General features: G+C 46.8%; 1 protein-coding gene across 6 annotated transcripts in view; it reads right to left on the bottom strand.

The window, feature by feature from the left end:
* Positions 1-18,906, bottom strand: part of sgcd (sarcoglycan, delta (dystrophin-associated glycoprotein)) — an 821,304-nt gene that overhangs the window by 3,683 nt on the left and 798,715 nt on the right. For all 6 annotated transcript variants that reach the window (XM_072512566.1, XM_072512567.1, XM_072512565.1 and 3 more), the window contains one exon: positions 18,660-18,783. In XM_072512566.1, the coding sequence (XP_072368667.1) occupies positions 18,660-18,783 (124 nt within the window). The remainder of the gene's footprint in view (positions 1-18,659; positions 18,784-18,906) is intronic.

Here is an 18,906-nt window from a genome sequence, read left to right as displayed (position 1 = left end):
CTGGGCATGGTAGTACCCTGGCACTCCCGATGCCCTGGGGCACCATGGCACTGCCACCCTGTCACTGCCAGTGGCACTGTCAGGGTGCCCAGGTGACACTGCCAGGCTGGCAGTGCCAAGGTGCCCAGGTGCCAGGCTGCACGTGCCTTCGGATCAGGCCTGGCAGTGCCCTGCCCCTTATGAGGTGGGGTGAGGGGGCTCGAGGTCCCTTAAGTTCGGGCATTGGCGAGGGGCGCGGGGGTGTTCTGGTGGCCATGATGGGAGGGTCGACAGATTGGTGCATCATCTTCCTGCACTGACGAGCTGAGCTCATTAGTACAGGAATTGAGTTTAAGTGCGGTCTCGGCGGAACATTCCTCACCATGGCCTAAAAAAGAAGCAGAGTCCCGTTTAATAGGGGGCTGGTTCTCGGCAAGCGTCGGGAAACATCCTGTTAAATGTCGCGAAAATTGGACTGTTGCTTTTTCATTAAATCGGGCCCTAGAAAAAATGATAACTAGCATTTCTATAACCTTTTACCCTCAGCATGTACCAAAGCATTTTAATTTGCTTCAAAATACAGCAACTGTGGTTAATGCAGGGTATCATGTTAGCATGTTGTGCACAGCATGATCTCACAAATAGAATGGATGAATTGTCAATAAATCTCACTTTTGGAGATACTAATTAAGTCAAGAAGACTGACAAGGATAACTCCCCTTTCCCACTTCAATTCATGGATTCTTTCACATCTATCTGAACAGGTAGACATGGCCTTGATTTAAACTCCAGAGGAGGAGTTGGGGGGGGGGGGTCAAAATTGAGTGCACCACTATGGGTGATGTTCTCAGCTCAGCCCCACTGAAAGGAAGATGTTGGGAGGCCCATTGTATGGCCAACTGAGGCTCTTAATTGGGCTATTAATGGCCTTGAGATGGGCCTTTTCCTACTACTGCTTAGACATAGTGGGTTGGGGCTGACACCGTGTGAATTCCAGCAGCTTTCATTCCCTTGACTAGTGGCTGGCAATGGGGATATCTCCTTTACGGAACGCTGGGGCCCATTACGGGGCCCCTCTGGGTCTTTAGCCCGCAGAATTTATTTGTTAAAGGAATAAAACCACAAGATCCGCAGATTCGGAACAAGTATAAACAAACTTTTCTATTCCAGGTTCAGAAAGATAAAACAATTTACAATATCTATCTTATACTCTAACATTCAAGTTAATATAAGGTACATGTGAATTAACAGGTGAAAAGTGGTTGTACACACAATACTGCACAATAAATAGGAAATGCATTGAACACAGATTCCATGGACTTCTCAACAAGCCGCCCAGACCTCAGTAAACATTGTGAGTCAATCAATCAGGTTGAAACTCTCTCTCGCAAATGTTTCCAGTGTTCAGCTTCAAAGATATTGCCTTAGAATTCTATCCAAAGTTCATTCCACCACTGATGGCCTCAATGACTGTACACCTCACAGGGTTTCAATCTCATTTCCTGAGACTCTACACCCCTTGATTCCTGAGTCTGCAATCCAGCACCAGCTCAGAAGAACAACTTCAGGCCTTTGGCTCTGACAAGTGGAATACTACTGCTGCTAAGGGGTACCGAATGGCCTGTGGCCATGGAATCACTAATCTTCTGCTGTCCTTTTAGATCTTCAGGGATCCTCCTTAAACCTCAATAGCCCTTTTTATGCTTGGAGCCTTTTTCTCTGCTCTGCCCTTGCTTTCTTCTTAATTGGGACCTCTCTCTGTCCCCTGTTTGGAACTCTTCATTGGGACCTCTCCCTGGCCTCTCTCGCTGTCCCAGCCAGGGACGCTTCTCCAATTATGGCACTCTGCTCCTATTCACAAGATCCCATTTTCATGCTGCTTTCTTGTTGCACATGCACAATGGGCCCATTATTGGCCCGAAGAACTATAAAAAGCTGGATTGCACATGTGTCGCCCGCTCCTGCTCTATGCATGCACAATGCATGGACACAAACCCCTGCAGCCATTTGGGACTTGGAGTGCCTGGTCCCTAGGTAAGTTTGGATCTTGTAACATACTCCCACAACACCCCCGTCCCCATTGTATCCTTCTCCAACAGCAATTGCTCTTGGGGACTCGATGCAGTTCCAGGTGTGGCCACCACTTCCGGTGGCACTGCTGGGATCAGTGATCTGCCATCCTTTTGTTTGGCCAGCATCTCTTGGAGGCAGGAATCCTTCCTCGAATGGGGAGGGAATTTATAGCAATGAGGGCGTTTTTCATAAAAACGGAGAAGGTTAAGAGAAGATATTGATTGATTGATTGATTTGACTTGTCACATGTACCGAAGTACAGTGACGAGTATTTTTCTGCAGCCAAGGGAACGCACACAATGCATACATAGGAGACAAGAAAAGAATAATCGACAGAGTACATTGACAAATGGTACATCGACAAACAATGATTGGTTACAGTGCGAAACAGGGGGCTAAACAAAGCAAGTGCATGAGCAAGAGCAGCATAGGGCGTCGTGAATAGTGTTCTGACAGGGAACAGATCAGTTCGAGGGAGAGTCCTTGAGGAGTGTAGCAGCTGTGGGGAAGAAGCTATTCCTATGCCTGGATGTGCAGATCTTTAAACTTCCATATCTTCTGCTTGATGGAAGGGTCTGGAAGAAGGCAAAACCTCGGTGGGAGGGGTCTCTGATAATGCTGTCTTCCTGAGGCAACGGGAGGTGTAGGCAGAATCAATGTGCGGGTGGCAAGCTTTTGTAATGTGTTGGGCTGAGTTCACCACACTCTGCATGGTAGACATGTTTACAGTTATGAAAGATTTTGATACGGTCAATAACTAGAGAAGATACATTTAAGAACAGAAAAACATAAGGTACAGGGGCCAGGGTAGGCCTTTCAGCCCTTTGAGCTTGCTCAGCAATTCAACACGATTCTAATTGATCTGCCTCAACTTAACCTCTCTGCAATATGCCCATAGTCCTCAATGCCCTCAGTATGGACATTTCAGTTTGGATGTTTTCTCTCACTCAACGTTCTGTCACCAGAGGTAACAAATTTCTAGTCCATGGTTCTTTTAGAGTGATATATTCAAAATTGATCACTTTTCTAAATGTAACTACCTTGTCACACTACCTGTGTTTTGACAGAGAACATTATCTGTTGGCAGTGAAGATTGAAAAGTGACTTCTCTCTTTTACCTACTGTCCATAATTTATTAATCATTAGATGCACTGGAAGGAAAATTGACACCAATATATTTTTGTTGTCAAGTAGTCTTTGAGATATGAACGATTCATCTCCCATGACTTTCCCAGGGGGAAGTCAAGGCCAACTGCAGTATTCAGGTCAACTAGGGTTAAAAGACAGGGGAATAACTGGACTCAGTGGCAGATGGCAGGAGGAAGAAAGGTGATGAAGAAGGGAAGAAGGAGTAAGGAGAGAGGAGTGTTTTAATATGCCTTTAAGGGATAACAGCATGATGCCACCAGAAGGGAAGTGTGTCATGCAATCCGGTCTTAGTTCTATTTTGTTTTTGAGCATAGCACACACACACACACACAGAAACAGTGCGCCCGGTGGACACCATGGGGACTGGAGTGTTTCTTTTTTAAAAATTTAAAGTACCCAATTTTTTTTTCCAATTAAGAGGCAATTAAGGGGGTCCTTGTTAGCATAAGCGCTTAGCACAATTGCTTCACAGCTCCAGGGTCCCAGGTTTGATTCCCGGCTTGGGTCACTGTCTGTGCGGAGTTTGCACTTTCTCCTCGTGTCTGCGTGGGTTTCCTCCGGGTGCTCCGGTTTCCTCCCACAGTCCAAAAATGTGCAGATTAGGTGGATTGGCCGTGCTAAATTGCCCTTAGTGTCCAAAAAGGTTGGGAGGGTTGGGTTGGGTGGGGTTACTCAGTTACAGGGATAGGGTGTGAGCTTGGGTGGGGTGCTCTTTCCAAGGGCTGGTGCAGACACGATGGGCCGAATAGCCTCCTTCTGCACTGTAAATTCCACGAACTTTAGCGTGGCCAATCCACCTACCTGCACATCTTTGAGTTGTGGGGGGTGAGACCAACGCATTCATGGGGAGAATGTGCCACCTCCACATGGACAATGATCCGGGGCCGGGATCGAACCCGGGTTCTCGGCGCCTTGAGGCAGCAGTGGTAACCACTGCACCGCCGTGTCGCCCGACTGGAGTGTTTCATTGACCAAGTCACTGCTTAGGTGGGATTCTCTGACCCCCGCCGGATCGGAGAATTGCCGGGGGGCGGTGTGAATCCCGCCCCGCTGCTCCGACGCCGGCTGCCAAATTCTCCGGCGCCGGTTTTCGGGCGGAGGTGGGGATCATGCCTTGCCGGTCAGGGGCCATTGGCAGAGGCCCCGCCGGCAATTCTCCGGGCCTCGATGGGCCGAACGGCTGCCCGTTTTGAAATGGACATGGTCCATCACGGCGGGACCTGGCTTTTAGGCCGGCTAGGTGAGTCCTCGGGAAGGCGCGGGGGGATCCGGCCCCGGGGGGGGGTCCCCACGGTGGCCTGGCCTGCGATCGGGGCTCACCAATCTGCGGGCGGGCCTGTGCCATGGGGACACTCTTTCCTTCCGCGCCGGCCTCTGTAGGGCTCCGCCATGGCCGGCGCTGAGAAGAACCCCCCCCCCCGCGCACGCGCAGGAACACAGCCGGACTGCGTATGGGCGGAACCACGCCAACGGTTCTGCACATGCGCCAACTCGCGCCGGCCCTTCACCGCCGATTGGCGCGGCGTCAACCCCTCCGGCGCCGGCCTAGACCCCGGAAGTGCGGAGGATTCCGCACCTTCTGGTCGGCCCGACGCCAGAGTGGTTCGCACCGCTCTTGTCGCCGGGCCATCCGGCCAGTTGCAGGAGAATCCCGCCCCTTTTCTTTTGAAATTTCCTTTGAGATTCCGTTTACTTTGATGCAGCATCAGTTTATGGGGCTGCTTTTTCATTTTTTCCTCAGTTTGTTAACTTAGTTTACTTTGTTATCCAAAAGATACACGGCTCTGCTGCTAATGTCTTCAAGCTTTCTCCCTATTGTTAGGATATTGGACAAGACCTCCATATTTGTTAAGATATTGGATGAAAAACTCCAAAGTATTTGCAATTTTTACTTCACGCCAACTGTGATGGCTCTGACCAAAAGGTATCTTTTGTGTTAAAACAAACTTTAATTTAAACACAGACCTAACCCCATTAACATCAAAGAAATAGTTTTACAATTAACACTTAAACAGATCTTAAATAAAAGGAAAAACTTTGAGTAACTTATGCCCTACACCTTCACTATAACTATTTCAACCAGGCAACCCAATATAGTTCAAATGCCACCTATAAATAAAGTTAACAAAACAGTTTACTTCCTGTCCTCTGTGTAGAGATTTTGGAGAGAGACCCTTTCAGGAACAACCTTAAAATACTTCTGTCTTGACAGATTCAAATTTTATAGCAAAACTGCCAAAATTACAGACAGACCTGGTTTCTCCAATTCTTTACATAATCTGAATCCCACTAAGACGTCTCATGGCCTGCTTTGCTAGGACTAAATATCATCCCTCAAGTTTTTCCCGTCCCCAGGGAACTGCCCAAATATAAACAATATTCAATTATTCATCTATAAGTAGACAAGTAAATGGTCAGAATCAATAACAATCTCACGTTTATGACACCTTAATTACAGCTTTGGCAGACACACTTCCTGCATGTACTTTAACCCAGGGATTTTAACAACATTACTCCAACAAAATATAATATATAACAATTTCCTACATTTATCGCACTATGTATAAATGTTTTCATGTTCCTGGTCTAAATAAATGAACCCACAACACGTTTCCACGTCATTTATGTGTGATGGGTGCTCATACCATTCTAACAACAAGACATGGTACTCAGCGGTAGTCAAACAACATGGTAACAAGGTTAAATATAGGTACAACATGGTGAATAGTCTTAGATCACTTTTTAATGGTATGAGTCAACCCTCAACATTCTGGTAAGACCACTATGTAGTGACGGCATTTGAGAATGTTGAAACCGTAGCATAGTGACTGAGCAGAAAAAAGTGGTATACACAGTGTCAGGATAGTGCTCAACTAAAGGACTGGTAAGCACGGGGTCAATTCAGGTGGGAAATGCAAGTGACCAGGGGGTGGGCCAGATTGATAGAGAATCAGGGAGAGTCATAAAAATCAGACCAGAGAAGGTTGCAATTATAACAGGCGAAAAGTGCACAAAAGTAGTAACAGCGATATTTATCCCAAATACTGTGGCAGAAGGAAAGTTAAAGGGATATTGTCAGAAGGTCCACAAAATTCCCCATTTTAAATTGGGATACAGCTGATCTACTATCCGAATTCCAAATGTTGAAACAACTTACGTGGTTTCTTGATTCAGTTATGTCTTAACCAGGCAAACAAGCCATAATTATCTGCCTAGAAATCAAGCATGAATGGCTACATAGGCCGAACACATCAAGATTGACAGCAGAAGAGCTAAAGGATCCTCCAAAGATATGCAATACAGTGGAAAACCAGTTCAGAATCAGGTTAAACCTACGCATTCATCAACCACCATTTAGTCATTTCGACACCAGCCTGCAGAATCTGTAGACCACTTTGTCAGCAAATGTAGAGAAAAGGATGCACACTGTGGTTTTTCAGACAGATCTAGGAGACAGAATTGCTGAGTAGGGAATCACATCCACTCCCATGGTAACATTCCAGAAAGATCTGCTAGACAAGCCCAAAACACAGAGCAATAATGAGCTTCTTGATGATGCACGTGCGGACAAAGTTTTCCTTGCAGGTCGACGGCGCTTACAAAACCTGTCACTCGCTAGAATACCCAAGCTAGCAAGATATGTGGAAGCTGTGGCATTCTACATGTACCAAGGAAGGGTCCAGCTTTACTTCAATTCTGCAAGACATGTGGCAGAGAGAGCCAGAACAAAGTCTGATGCAGCTCCAAAGGGCTGTGCAAATCCAAACAGACCATATACAATGTATATCTTCAAGCAAAATGGATGACCATCTGGTATCCCATCAGAAACACATACATTGTTTGATAAATCAGAAAATGATGATGATGTGAATGATGAGATCAAGAATGGTGAACATGTGCTTCACACCATCAATCTCATGGAAAACTTAGATATCGCCACACCATCTGAGGTGTTTACCAAAATTCAAATTAGTTGTTTGTAAGAAAGTTGGCAACCAATGGTTATTGGCCATGATTGACACAGGGAAAAATTCCAATAAGCTACTCCTGCAATTTATAAAAGGTCTAAATCTACAGACCTGGAGGACCATGGCAAAACCTACTACTGCATAACTTAGTGTACAAAGTTTAATTAATTCCAGGTGCAGGATCCATATCCTGGCGTGCAAGTACAATCAATCGTCCTGAGTTTAGGCGGTACTGTGGCACTGTGGTTAGCACTACTGCCTCACAGCGTCAGGGTCCCAGGTTCGATTCTGGCCTTGGGTGACTGCGTGGATTGTACATTCTCCCCATGTCTGTGTGGGGTTCCTTGGGTGCTCCGGTTCCCTCCTGCTGTCTAAAGATGGGCAGGTCAATTACTAGGGGGCATAGGTTTAAGGTGCGAGGGGCAAGATTTAGAGTAGATGTACAAGGCAAGTTTTTTACACAGAGGGTAGTGGGTGCCTGGAACTCGCTGCCGGAGGAGGTGGTGGAAGCAGGGACGATAGTGACATTTAAGGGGCGTCTTGACAAATATATGAATAGGATGGGAATAGAGGGATACGGACCCAGTAAGCGTAGAAGATTGTAGTTTAGTCAGGCAGCATGGTCGGCACGGGCTTGGAGGGCCGAAGGGCCTGTTCCTGTCCTGTACTTTTCTTTGTTCTTTGTTGTTAGGTGGATTGGCTATGATAAATTGCCCCTTAGTGTCCAAAGATATGTAGGTTAGGTAGATTGGTCATGACCAATGTGTGGGATTACGGGGATAGGGTGGAGGAATGGACCTAGGTAGAGTGCTCTTTCAGAGGATCAATGGGGCGAATGGCCTCCTTCTGTAATGTAGAGATTCTATGGATTCTATTGTTTCCAAAAGGAGGTGAAAGCTTATCGAGAGCATTAGGAATGTGGGGTTTAAGATACAATCAGATCAGCCATGATCCTATTGAACGGCGAAACAGGCTCGAGGGGCTGAGCGGCTTACCCCTGCTCCTAATTTGTATGTTCTTATGTTACATATATTCTACATAGAGGAGACTAAATGCCCAGTGATTACAAGTCCATTACCATGCCATGACCTCATTCTAGTGCAATTCATGGAACTATTCAGACATCACAAGGCAGGTCAACTTCACAAACAACTTCTAATGTTTCATCATCTGACGGCAGAATATCCAGAATGTTTCAACACATTTGGCAGTTTCCAGGGAGCTGCAAAATGACACTTTCAGGAGAATGCAAGTCCATCAATTGATCTCGTACATTTTACGCAGCACAAATGCCAGCAGCTACAAAAAGACTGTTGAAAACTATCACTGAAGGATGGCCTGATTCAATTCAGTATATCCACAAATGCATGAGATCCTTTTTGCCTTACCTGGATGGGTTAGGCATTTCCAAGGGAGTCATTTTTAAAGGCAGTCAAGTAATCATATTGGAATATTTGTGGCATGGTCTTCAACAACTTCATCACTCGCACATGGGCATAGATCAGATTATAAGACTCACAAGACTATTGACTAGGTATGAACAATGACATTGAAATCATTGACAAAATGTGCAATGTATGTCAAGAACATATGCCAAGTCAGCACAAAGAAATATTGATTTCACATGAAGTTCCTACCCATCATTAGTTTAAAATTACACCTGACCTCTTCTTTGTCCACAGAACTGACTTCATTGTCATCTTTGACTATTTTACCATTATTCAACAATTGCACAACAGATCAAGCACACTATTACACACACTCTAATAAATGTTATTTTCAGTTGAAATGGTGTGCCCAGAGAGATCATTACAGATAACAGTCCTCAATTTATTGGTAAGCCATTTCAGGACATGTGTGAGAAGTAGAATATTGATTGCACTACTTTTTCTCCTCGTCACTTTTGATCAAATGGGCTGAGCTGAACTGATGATTTGCACTGTGAAATCACTAATTCTTAGATGCAGGCAGACCTATCAAGATCTATACATTTCAACGTTACATCTGTGAAAGACACCTTTAAGTGCAGCTATTCCGTCACTGGTATAGCTCATGTTTGGCAGACCAGTGCGTACCAATTTAGCTATTCTTACTTGTTCTAGTCTATCAGGAACTAGAGAACTACTTTTAGAACTGCACGGGAAGATGACCAATGTGCATGATAAAACAGAATTGCCAGGTTTACAGTTGGTACAACAAATTCGCATCTAGGATTCCACAGAAGGTACGGAATCATATCATAGAATTTACAGTGCAGAAGGAGGCCATTCAGCCCATCGAGTCTGCACCGGCCCTTGGAAAGAGCACCCCACATAAGCCCACACCTCCACCCCATTCCCGCAACCCCACCCAACCATTTTGGACACGCAGGGCAATTTAGCATGGCCAATCCACCTAACCTGCACATTTTTGCACTGTGGGAGGAAACTGGAGCACCCGGAGGAAACCCATGCATACACGGGGAAAACGTACAGACTCCACACAGACAGTCACCCAAGCCGGGAATCGAACCTGAGATCCTGGAGCTGTGAAGCGACAGTGCTAACCACTGAGCTACTATGTGGCAACCAGTTGAGGTGACAAAAAGTTGTTTGGAACCAAAGCCCAATGAAGTCATTTCACACAAAGGTGAGGCATAACCAAGGGCAAATCAGATCCATTCTAGCTCCACAGCCAGTATACAGTCGTATTGCATTGAGGACAAGATCCTCAATGCAGTCAGGAAGAACATCCAGGAATGACAACCCCACAGATCACTGTCAGCCGTTAAAGAAACTTCCACACAAGGTTATCATTACAAAATGTGGGCATACCAGCAGATTATCTTTATACTTTAGAGACCAATAGATTCATCAGTTCGAAACACTTATGTAATGGTAACCAAACATGAACATGTATTGTTAATAGTTATACTTCTTTGGAAGGGAGAAAGGTATCATTAAAAAAGTAGGGATGTTGTAATATGCCTTTAAGGGGCAGTTGCATGACACCACGAGAAGGGAAATGTGTCATGTGATCCAGTCTTAGTTTCACTTTTACTTTTGAGCAGAGTATGCATACTCAGCTTTCTATCTTTGTATACATGTTCTCATATTCCTAACAAAATAAATGAACTCACAATGTGTTAACAAATTCTCTTTTGGGTGCTTATATCATTATACAACACAACAGGGAGAAGTTGATGGGGTGGAGAAAATAGGGGAAAGAGAAGGGTCAGGAAAAGGAGCGTACAAGGAAGGGGTGGGAATGGGAAGGAGAAAGGAAAGGGTTGAGGATGGAAGAAGGAGATGGGGAATGGAGGAATTTGAAAGAGATAAAGAGGGATAGTTAAAAGGAAGGGGAGAGAAATGTAATTGTGGATAAACAGAAAATTGTGAGGGAAGTGGAGAAGAGAAAGAGACAAGAGAAGGATGGGAAGTGAAATAGCGGGAGAAAACTTATTAGGACAATTAAGGATTGGGGAGAGAGTTCTAGTGGGGCAGTAACTCTCCGTGCTTAGTGGGGCAGGGAATGCAGTTGGGCTTGATCAATTCCCTTACTTGTTGTGGGGGAAGAGAGAAGGAAGAGCAGAGCTGAATTGAAGGTCTACCCCATCAAGTCTGAGATCTGATTTTCAGCTAATTGGGAAGGGAAAAATACGAACTATAAGGTGAATTCCTGCCATTTTACCATTTTACTGCTTCAATGCTTTCTCAAATCAATATCTCACTAAAGAAAACAAAAGAGTTGCACATCTGACAATGAAGACTGAAATCACAAAGAAACATGATAAATAGACTCTTGGAGAGTTGAATTTACTGAACAGGCAATAATGTGCCTGGCTGACAGACAGAACGTTGATGTCAATTTCTAACAATATTATTCTATTTAAATCTGAAGAGGACATGGAAGAGAACTTTGAAAAATGATAGAAATTCTACTGGAACCAGACCCTCAGAAGTTTATCTACATAATTTGTATTTACTGCAAGAGTACAATATATTGATTAATCTGGGAATTTTGTGCATTCTAATGCGAGTATTGTATAATTATTAATGCTGAGAACACAATGCATTTATTAGCTGAAAGCATAATCCATTTTTAGCTGTGAGGATGACCTTATTAATTGAGAGTTAGACATTTCTTAACTATGATTAGTCTCCATCTGTGAAAGAGGAGTTTATTATGAACTATTAGAGTACTGTATATTTGTTGAGTGTTCGAGTACAGTGGATGTGTTAAGCTTGATAGTATATATTTTATTAAGAGTATTCACAGAGTATTGTGGATGTATTGATACTGAGAGTACTGTACTCATAGGAATAGTGTGAATAAAAAAATAATTTCATAGAATAGGAGGCCATTCGGCCCATCGAGTCTGCACCGGCTCTTGGAAAGAGCACCCTACCCAACGTCCCCACCTCCACCCTATCCCCATAACCTAGTAACCCCACCCAACACTAAGGGCAATTTTGGACAGTAAGGGCAATTTATCATGGCCAATCCACCTAACCTGCACATCTTTGGACTGTGGGAGGAAACCGGAGCACCCGGAGGAAACCCACGCACATACGGGGAGGATGTGCAGACTCCGCACAGACAGTGACCCAAGCCGGAATCAAACCTGGGACCCGGGAGCTGTGAAGTAATTGTGCTATCCACAATGCTACCGTGCTGCCCTGAATAGAATCGTGTTGATTTCATTAACTGTGAAAGGGCGCTGAAAGTAATTGAAGAAAAAGCTGTGCATAGATTGTAAATACAGATTTATGATTGCAGATTGTGCATTTTATTTATAAACAGTTATATCATTTTGTATTTTATTAATTGCAAAAGGATTGTCCATTTTATAAATGTGACCATTAATTGTGGCAGACAAAACATAATGGGCGGGATTCTCGACCCTAGGACTACCGGAATGTGTTCCCCGATGGGATGGAGGGACAGTGAAATCACACGCTTGAGTGACTGGAATGCACTTAGTGCTTGGAATGCACTTACATCTTTTTGATGTGGTCAATGTTTACAAACATTGGGGTTTCACCACTTAGGCCACTGAAGCGTGAAGGGGTAAGAATGGGTTAATGCTGCAGATGGCATGTACAAGCTATCAACCCACAGACCACTACTTGAAAGCTATCAATGGCGTGCAACTAATGGATCTGTGAGAACAAGTTGCAGGCACAGCTGCTCTCCTTCGAGGAATGGACACATGGACCGGGATTCTCCCCCAAACGGCGGGGCGGGCCGTACCAGTGCCAAAGGGTGTGTGAACCACTCTGGCGTCGGGCCGCCTGGAAGGTGCGGATTCCTCTGCACTTCCGGGGACTAGGCCGGCGCTGGCGTTGTTGGCACCGGGCCTACCGGCGCCGAAGGGCCTCCGCCGGCCGGCGCGAGTTGCCGCATGCGCGGGAGCACCAGCGTGTTCTGGCGCATGCGCAGAACTGCTGGCACGATCCCTGCGCATGCGCAGGGGGTTTCTTCTCCATGCCGGCCATCGCGGAGCTTTACACAGGCCGGCGGGAAGGGAAAGAGTGCCCTCACGGCACAGGCCCGCCCGCAGATCGGTGGGCCACGATCACGGGCCAGGCTATGGGTCTCCCTGCATCCCCCCCCGAGAACTCTGCAGGCTGCCCTCAGAGCCAGGTCCCGTCGGTATGGACCTTGTCCATTTCACGCCGGCGTGACCGGCCGAAAACGGGTGGCCGCTCGGCCTATCGGGGCCCGGAGAATCGCCGGCTTGGCCACTGCCAACGGCCTGCGACAGGCGCGGCATGATCCCCGCCCCCGCCAAAAAATTGGCGCCGGGGAATTCGGCAGCCGGCTTCAGAGAGGCGGGGCGGGATTCACGCCGCCCCCCAGCAATTCTCCGACCCGGCGGGGGGTCGGTGAATCCCGCCAATGGATCTGCAAGATATAATGCTTCCCACTACCCCTATTAGAAGGGTCCTGGGGGGGGGGGGGGGGGGGGGCGGTGGGGACGGGTCACCTCTGTTTTTGGGGGTGGGGGGGCACCCAGGCAATCCGGAGGGGGGGGGCTGCTGTGCCGTTGGGGGGGCCTGGGACGATTTGCGGTGGGGGGGGGGGGGGGGCGATTTGCAGTGTGGTGGCCAACCCTGATAGCGGGATTCCCAGGGAATCCCTCTTCGTCCGTTTACATGGCGTGGAACATTGAATGGTAAAGGGAATTGTAAAACTGGCGCAATTCAGCCCCGGTGGGAAAACAAAGGGCTGGATTCTCCGATTCTGTGGCTATGTCCGCAGGATCCATCTGGTCTTACGAGCAAAATGTCGGCGCAGTCCCCGCACCGATCCTCCGCCCGGTGCGGGGCTAGCAGCCTCGCTGCGTAAAGCCCGCAGAATGGCTGGGTCCGTGGCCGCGCATGTGCATGGCCAAAGCCTGCGGCGGCTGCGCCATACAACATGGCACTGGCCGCGCGAGGACCCGGCCTGCCAAAAACTGCCCTCCTGTAACACCCCTCGCCAACCCCGGACCAATGCCACCAGTGCTCCCAGCCCCTGCTGAAGCCCCCCTGCCAGCAGAGCAGCTCCCCCCGCGCCCCGACTGTGGCAGCGCTGGACACGATCCGCCCATGATTTTGGCGCAAACGGAGATTCTCCGGCCGATCGCCGAACGCGACTTTGGCGTCGGCGACCGGAGAATCCCACCCAGAATGTTCATTATCTCGTAAGATCTCCATCTAATCTGTGGGGCCATTTTGAGCCGTTCCCCCCTTGTCACCCAAGGTACCACCTCGGAGGAGAGCTCCGAGGAGCATATCATCAAGGCGTCACAGCTATCACCCCCACCTTCCACCAGCACAGAGACACACACCTCGGTGGGTGACATTAGTGGACATGTTCCTGGGGCATAATCTGGTGAGCACCACACAGTTGCTGATGCACATCAGGTGGAAGCAGGAACATCCGGAGTTCTGCTGGATCCCAGGACTCAACTGGGTATCAGTCAGATGCTAACCCTCTGGACAAGGTTCTCCCAGAACTGATGCAGATCATCGGATACAGTTGTGAGATTCAGGAGGGGATTTCAGCGACATCCCAGCGAGTGCATAGCCGATTGCAGGAGTCCCAAAGGCTACAGATGCAGGAGACGTTGCCGACAATGCATGGTACTGAGGCCATCTCTGCTAGGGTAGCGACCGCAGTGGCAGGTCTGCCCAAGGCATGGCTCAGTCTGTGACGAGGGACATATCCCAGATGTAGGTGGACATTGCCCAGGCACTGCAGAACATGACCCAGTCACTGAGGAGCATCGCTGAGGGTGTTCACACCATTGTGCAGTCGGGAACTATCAAGAGAGCCAGATGACTCAGAGGCCTCTGGAGTTCAATCCAGCTGATCTTCCGTCCCATGGAGATCCCCAGGCCCCTACGGGCATCGCTGGGGCCCTCTAGCTCCAGGACCGCCAGAGGACGTCTGCCAAGGGCATCAAAGGCCACAGGACGCATAAAGCAGCAGGCTACCTCCACCTCCGATGTGCATCCTGGGGACACACATAGACATCGCAGTAGACAATGAAAGATCAAGAGAAAAGATCACTGATTGGTCATGTGGAATGGGTGAACACTATTTGTAGCTCCCTGGAAATGTCAAACATTCACAATTGAAACAAGTTACACCTGATACATGTGAAGCCTCTGTCATGTTGATCTTCACAACGGGTCTGCCTGCATCCCCAAGCCCTGTTGTCCTCTGCTTCCCCCCCCCCCCCCCCACCCCCCGGACACAGTGGTTCAAGTTCAGATGCCCCAATGCAGACCCCGTTCAGGGGATGAGTGTGAGCGCGCTGTCAGCAGAAAGACTGCAATCAGACTTTTGAAGAAACTGAAGAGCACCAGCGCTTACCTCACAGTGAGTGATCATCACTCGCCCGCCTTGTACAGTGACCCGCTGACAGAGCTGACACAGACACATCACCCTGGGGTGATGTCACACAGACCCTTGGAGAGTGACTTGATTCAAGTGTATAAGATCTGGAACGGTATTGGCATGGTGGACCTGGAAAGGACTCACCTTCTTGTGGGTGAGTCCAGAGTAGGAGGCAGTGTTTTAAAATTACAGCTCGCCCTTTTGGAATAGAGATAAGGAGATTTTTTTTTTCTCTCTCAAAGGGTTCTGCAACTTCATAACTCTGCCTCAGAAGGTGGTGGTGGTGGTGGGGGTGGGGGGTCATTTAATACTTTTAAGGGAATTAAAGGTTATCGGGGTTAAATGGGAATGTGGAATTTGAAACACAAATAGATCGTCCATGATCTTATTGAATGGTGGAGCAAGAATAGCCTATTTCTGCTCCTATTTTGTTTGTTCATCCGGTGCCTCTTCACCTTCTGTTCCCTGTTCAGATTCTGTAAATGTATAATCAGCTAAAGAAATCGCACCATAACCGATGAGATGCTTCACAAAATCTGAACTCTCCAACTGACATTTGCCCTGGCGTGGACCGCACATGCAAAGAATTCACTTCAAATAGTCTACCGCCCCTATCAATTAGTCTATGGGACAAATCCAAAAATACCCTTGGTGATGTAGGATCATTCCCTGGCCCTTAGAACTAAGATTAGTTCAATTGTTCTGAACCCTTGAAAGCCTGCAGACAGGGAGAAGGGCACTTATGAAGGCTGAGGTTTGAGAGAACATTTGGTGAGTCTTATGGCACCACATAAGGCCATCGAGTATAAATGTTAGTCCCGGGGACATGGTATATTACAAAAGAGAAGGACAGAAAGAGTGGAGAGGCCTAGTTAAAAGTTATAGGCAGTGATGGAAAAACAGTAATATTACAACGTGGCAATCATACTTTGGGTACAAGCCTCGAGGCCTATGGGCATTAATTATGTATTTATAGAATCTGGCCAGTGAATAGAATAGAAGGTGAAGCGACACAATGTACTTCACACACACATTTGTTGGACACTTATGAAGAGCAGGTTACACCAGATGACGGGATGACTGAGTATAGACAAAGTGATACTGGGGCACAGGAGAAGGTTATTTATCCCAAAGGACAATGGCCCAAAGTTGGCACTAGAGTCAGACATATGCCAGTAAGGGCCAGTTTGTGGAGGGATTTCACCATTATGGGGAGAGCAGGAAAAGCCACTGGCAAATAAAAAAACATTCACTGAATGTACAGGATGAGGGGCAGGAGGTGGGACCCATGCATTAGCAAAATTAGTTAAAGATGTGGAAGGCCAGAAAATGCAGTGTGAGTTCTGAAAGTGGACCAGAGAGCAGTCACAACCCTAGGAAAAGATCATGGACTAGCAAGAAGAACTATGATTGTAGGAGGGAGAGACCCTGCATCAGTAGTCAAGGGGGTGAGTAGAGGTCGTAGTTTGACAAGAGCAAGGACCATAGAACGGACTACGAATGCCACAAGAAGTGGCTCTTATGATCGAGAAGTTTACGTGGCTAACAACAAATTAGAAGATAAGTTGATAAACGATGCCAAACAAGGAGAGTTGGAAAGAATACATTGAGGTAGCAGACAGGGACAACCAGCCTTATTACACAGGTGGATATACACAGAAAAGGTACCTCATGATGGCATGTTTAAGGCTAAAGCTGGACTAGTGGTTTGGGGTTTTGAAGAAAGACTTGGTGATCAAGATGTCAGAGTGGACTCCCCGATTGCAGGAAAAATGAGCTAGAAGATTTTCTTAGCGCTTTTAGCCACGCACTTCTGGGAATGAAAATCAATTGATGTAAAAGCTTCATTTCTGAAGGATAAAAAATTTCCAAAGGAAGGGTTTGTGAAGCCACCTAAAGAAGCTGGCGGTATAGAAATTAAACTGGAAATTAAACAAGTGTGTTTATGGGTTGAGTGATGTGTCAAGGGAATGGTATGTTTCAGTTAGGTCTGCCCTGCTTGCATTCAGCTCAAGGCAGACCCAGCAATGTTCTTGTTGTAACCTGTCCTGATTCGAGCGGAGGGGACACTTGGTTACCCCATGAACTCTTCTGGGGCCAATCAACCAAAACAAAACAAACTCAGGGATAAATTAAAAGGGGCAGCTCTCGATAGGTGCACTGCCAAAACAAAAAGAAAGATCAATCAAACTTTAGAAACATCAAATCAAAGTGCAGTTAAGAGTGTCAATAAAGCACTCCAGCCACTGCAGTGCCCACTGGGCACAGAAGGCCTCAATGGTGCCTGTGGACACCGCCTGCTCCCTCTCCAGGAACACTTGGCCATGAACATAGCCACGGAAGAGGGGCAGGCACTCCGGCCGGACGACCTCCTCCACCGCCCGCTGCCTGGACCTGCTAATGATACAACACCAGGTTAAAGTCCAAAAGGTTTGTTTCGATGTCACTAGCTTTCGGAGCGCTGCTCCTTCCTCAGGTGAAGGAGCAGCGCTCCGAAAGCTAGTGACATCGAAACAAACCTTTTGGACTGTAATCTGGTGTTGTAAAACTTCTTACTGTGCTCACCCCAGTCCAACGCCGGCATCTCCACATCACTGCTAATGATAAGTTTTGCCAAGAGCAGGTTCACAAGGAGGTCCTCCACCTTCCTCCGTTCTACACCGGGTGCCCATAGACCAGGAGGGCGGGACTGAAGTGCAAACAAAACTTCAACAAAAAGGCTGCAGAAACACGATGGGGAAGGGGATGGGAAGAAAACAAAAGGTGCCACTGAAAGTAGGTTAAGGATTGACCATGGTAGCAGAAAGGAAATATTGGAAAGAAGACAGATTTCCAAAGTAAAATGGGTTGATGCACATGATCAATTGTGAGACTCTTTTACAAAGTGCTTGCTCCAAGGAATTATAAGGTAATACTGCCCAGAGTTTAAAGAGAATATGGAAGACAAATTTTTTTTTGTTTGTAATTATTTGTATATGGTAAAGAAAGAAGAAATGGTTCAAGATGGGTAAAATGGGATCTATTAATGGTTGGTTGTAGTCTAAGATGAGACAGAAGATGACAAAAACATATAATTTTGTTTTGGCCTGGTGCGTTTTCTCCCCGACGTTGGATTCTCCGCCGCATCGGGAACTCCGCTACCAGTGGCGCGAGACAACGAATCGAGCCCACGATGAATTCTCCTGAAGATGCAGATTTGATGCACACTTTACTGATGGTGGTAAAGCAAGTCAAACCGTCAGCTCGATAGGATCATGTCCTCATGTTTTATTTAAAGCATTTTGTGCACTGCGATTTGGTTTTCACTGAAGACTAAATTGAAGCTGTCAGATCATTATTTGCACAGACTTGGTGCAGCTGCTAGTTCGAGGTATGGGAGAAAATTCTCTTAACATTTTCTCTTTCTCTCGCTCCCAATCATCCTTCTCATACGCCATGGTGGTTTTGGGTTAAAAGTTCGGCAGTTACGTTAGTAATTTCCTGGCACAAAAGCACAATATCACTTGGAAAATTCTTTCTTTATCCATATTTATGGTGGAATCTGTATAGGATGTGTGAATATTTCAAAATTAACTATTTCAGATTAAAGTATAAATGCCAACAATGTCCTTATTCACCCACCTCGCCATCTTCGGATTCCAATTTCAATTCGTTTTGGCAAGTAGCCAGCAAATTACCCGCCTCCGCTTGTATCTCAACTCCTTTAGGTGCTTCCAGTATCAGTGAACGTGTGGGTGATTCTAGTCTAGGGTCACAAAATGTCAGAATTAGTTTCAGTATTTGTCCCCTTTCCTTCAGCAGTGAGTTACTGTACGAACACATAGTGCAGAGCTTGACTGTCTTTTGTAATGATGTACATTCCTCTGTG

The sequence above is a fragment of the Scyliorhinus torazame genome, chromosome 7, assembly GCF_047496885.1.
Source record: "Scyliorhinus torazame isolate Kashiwa2021f chromosome 7, sScyTor2.1, whole genome shotgun sequence".
NCBI classification, from domain to species: Eukaryota; Metazoa; Chordata; class Chondrichthyes; order Carcharhiniformes; family Scyliorhinidae; genus Scyliorhinus; species Scyliorhinus torazame.
The sequence above is the reverse complement of the archived record's forward strand: the minus strand, read 5'-3'. Positions and strand labels throughout refer to the sequence as shown.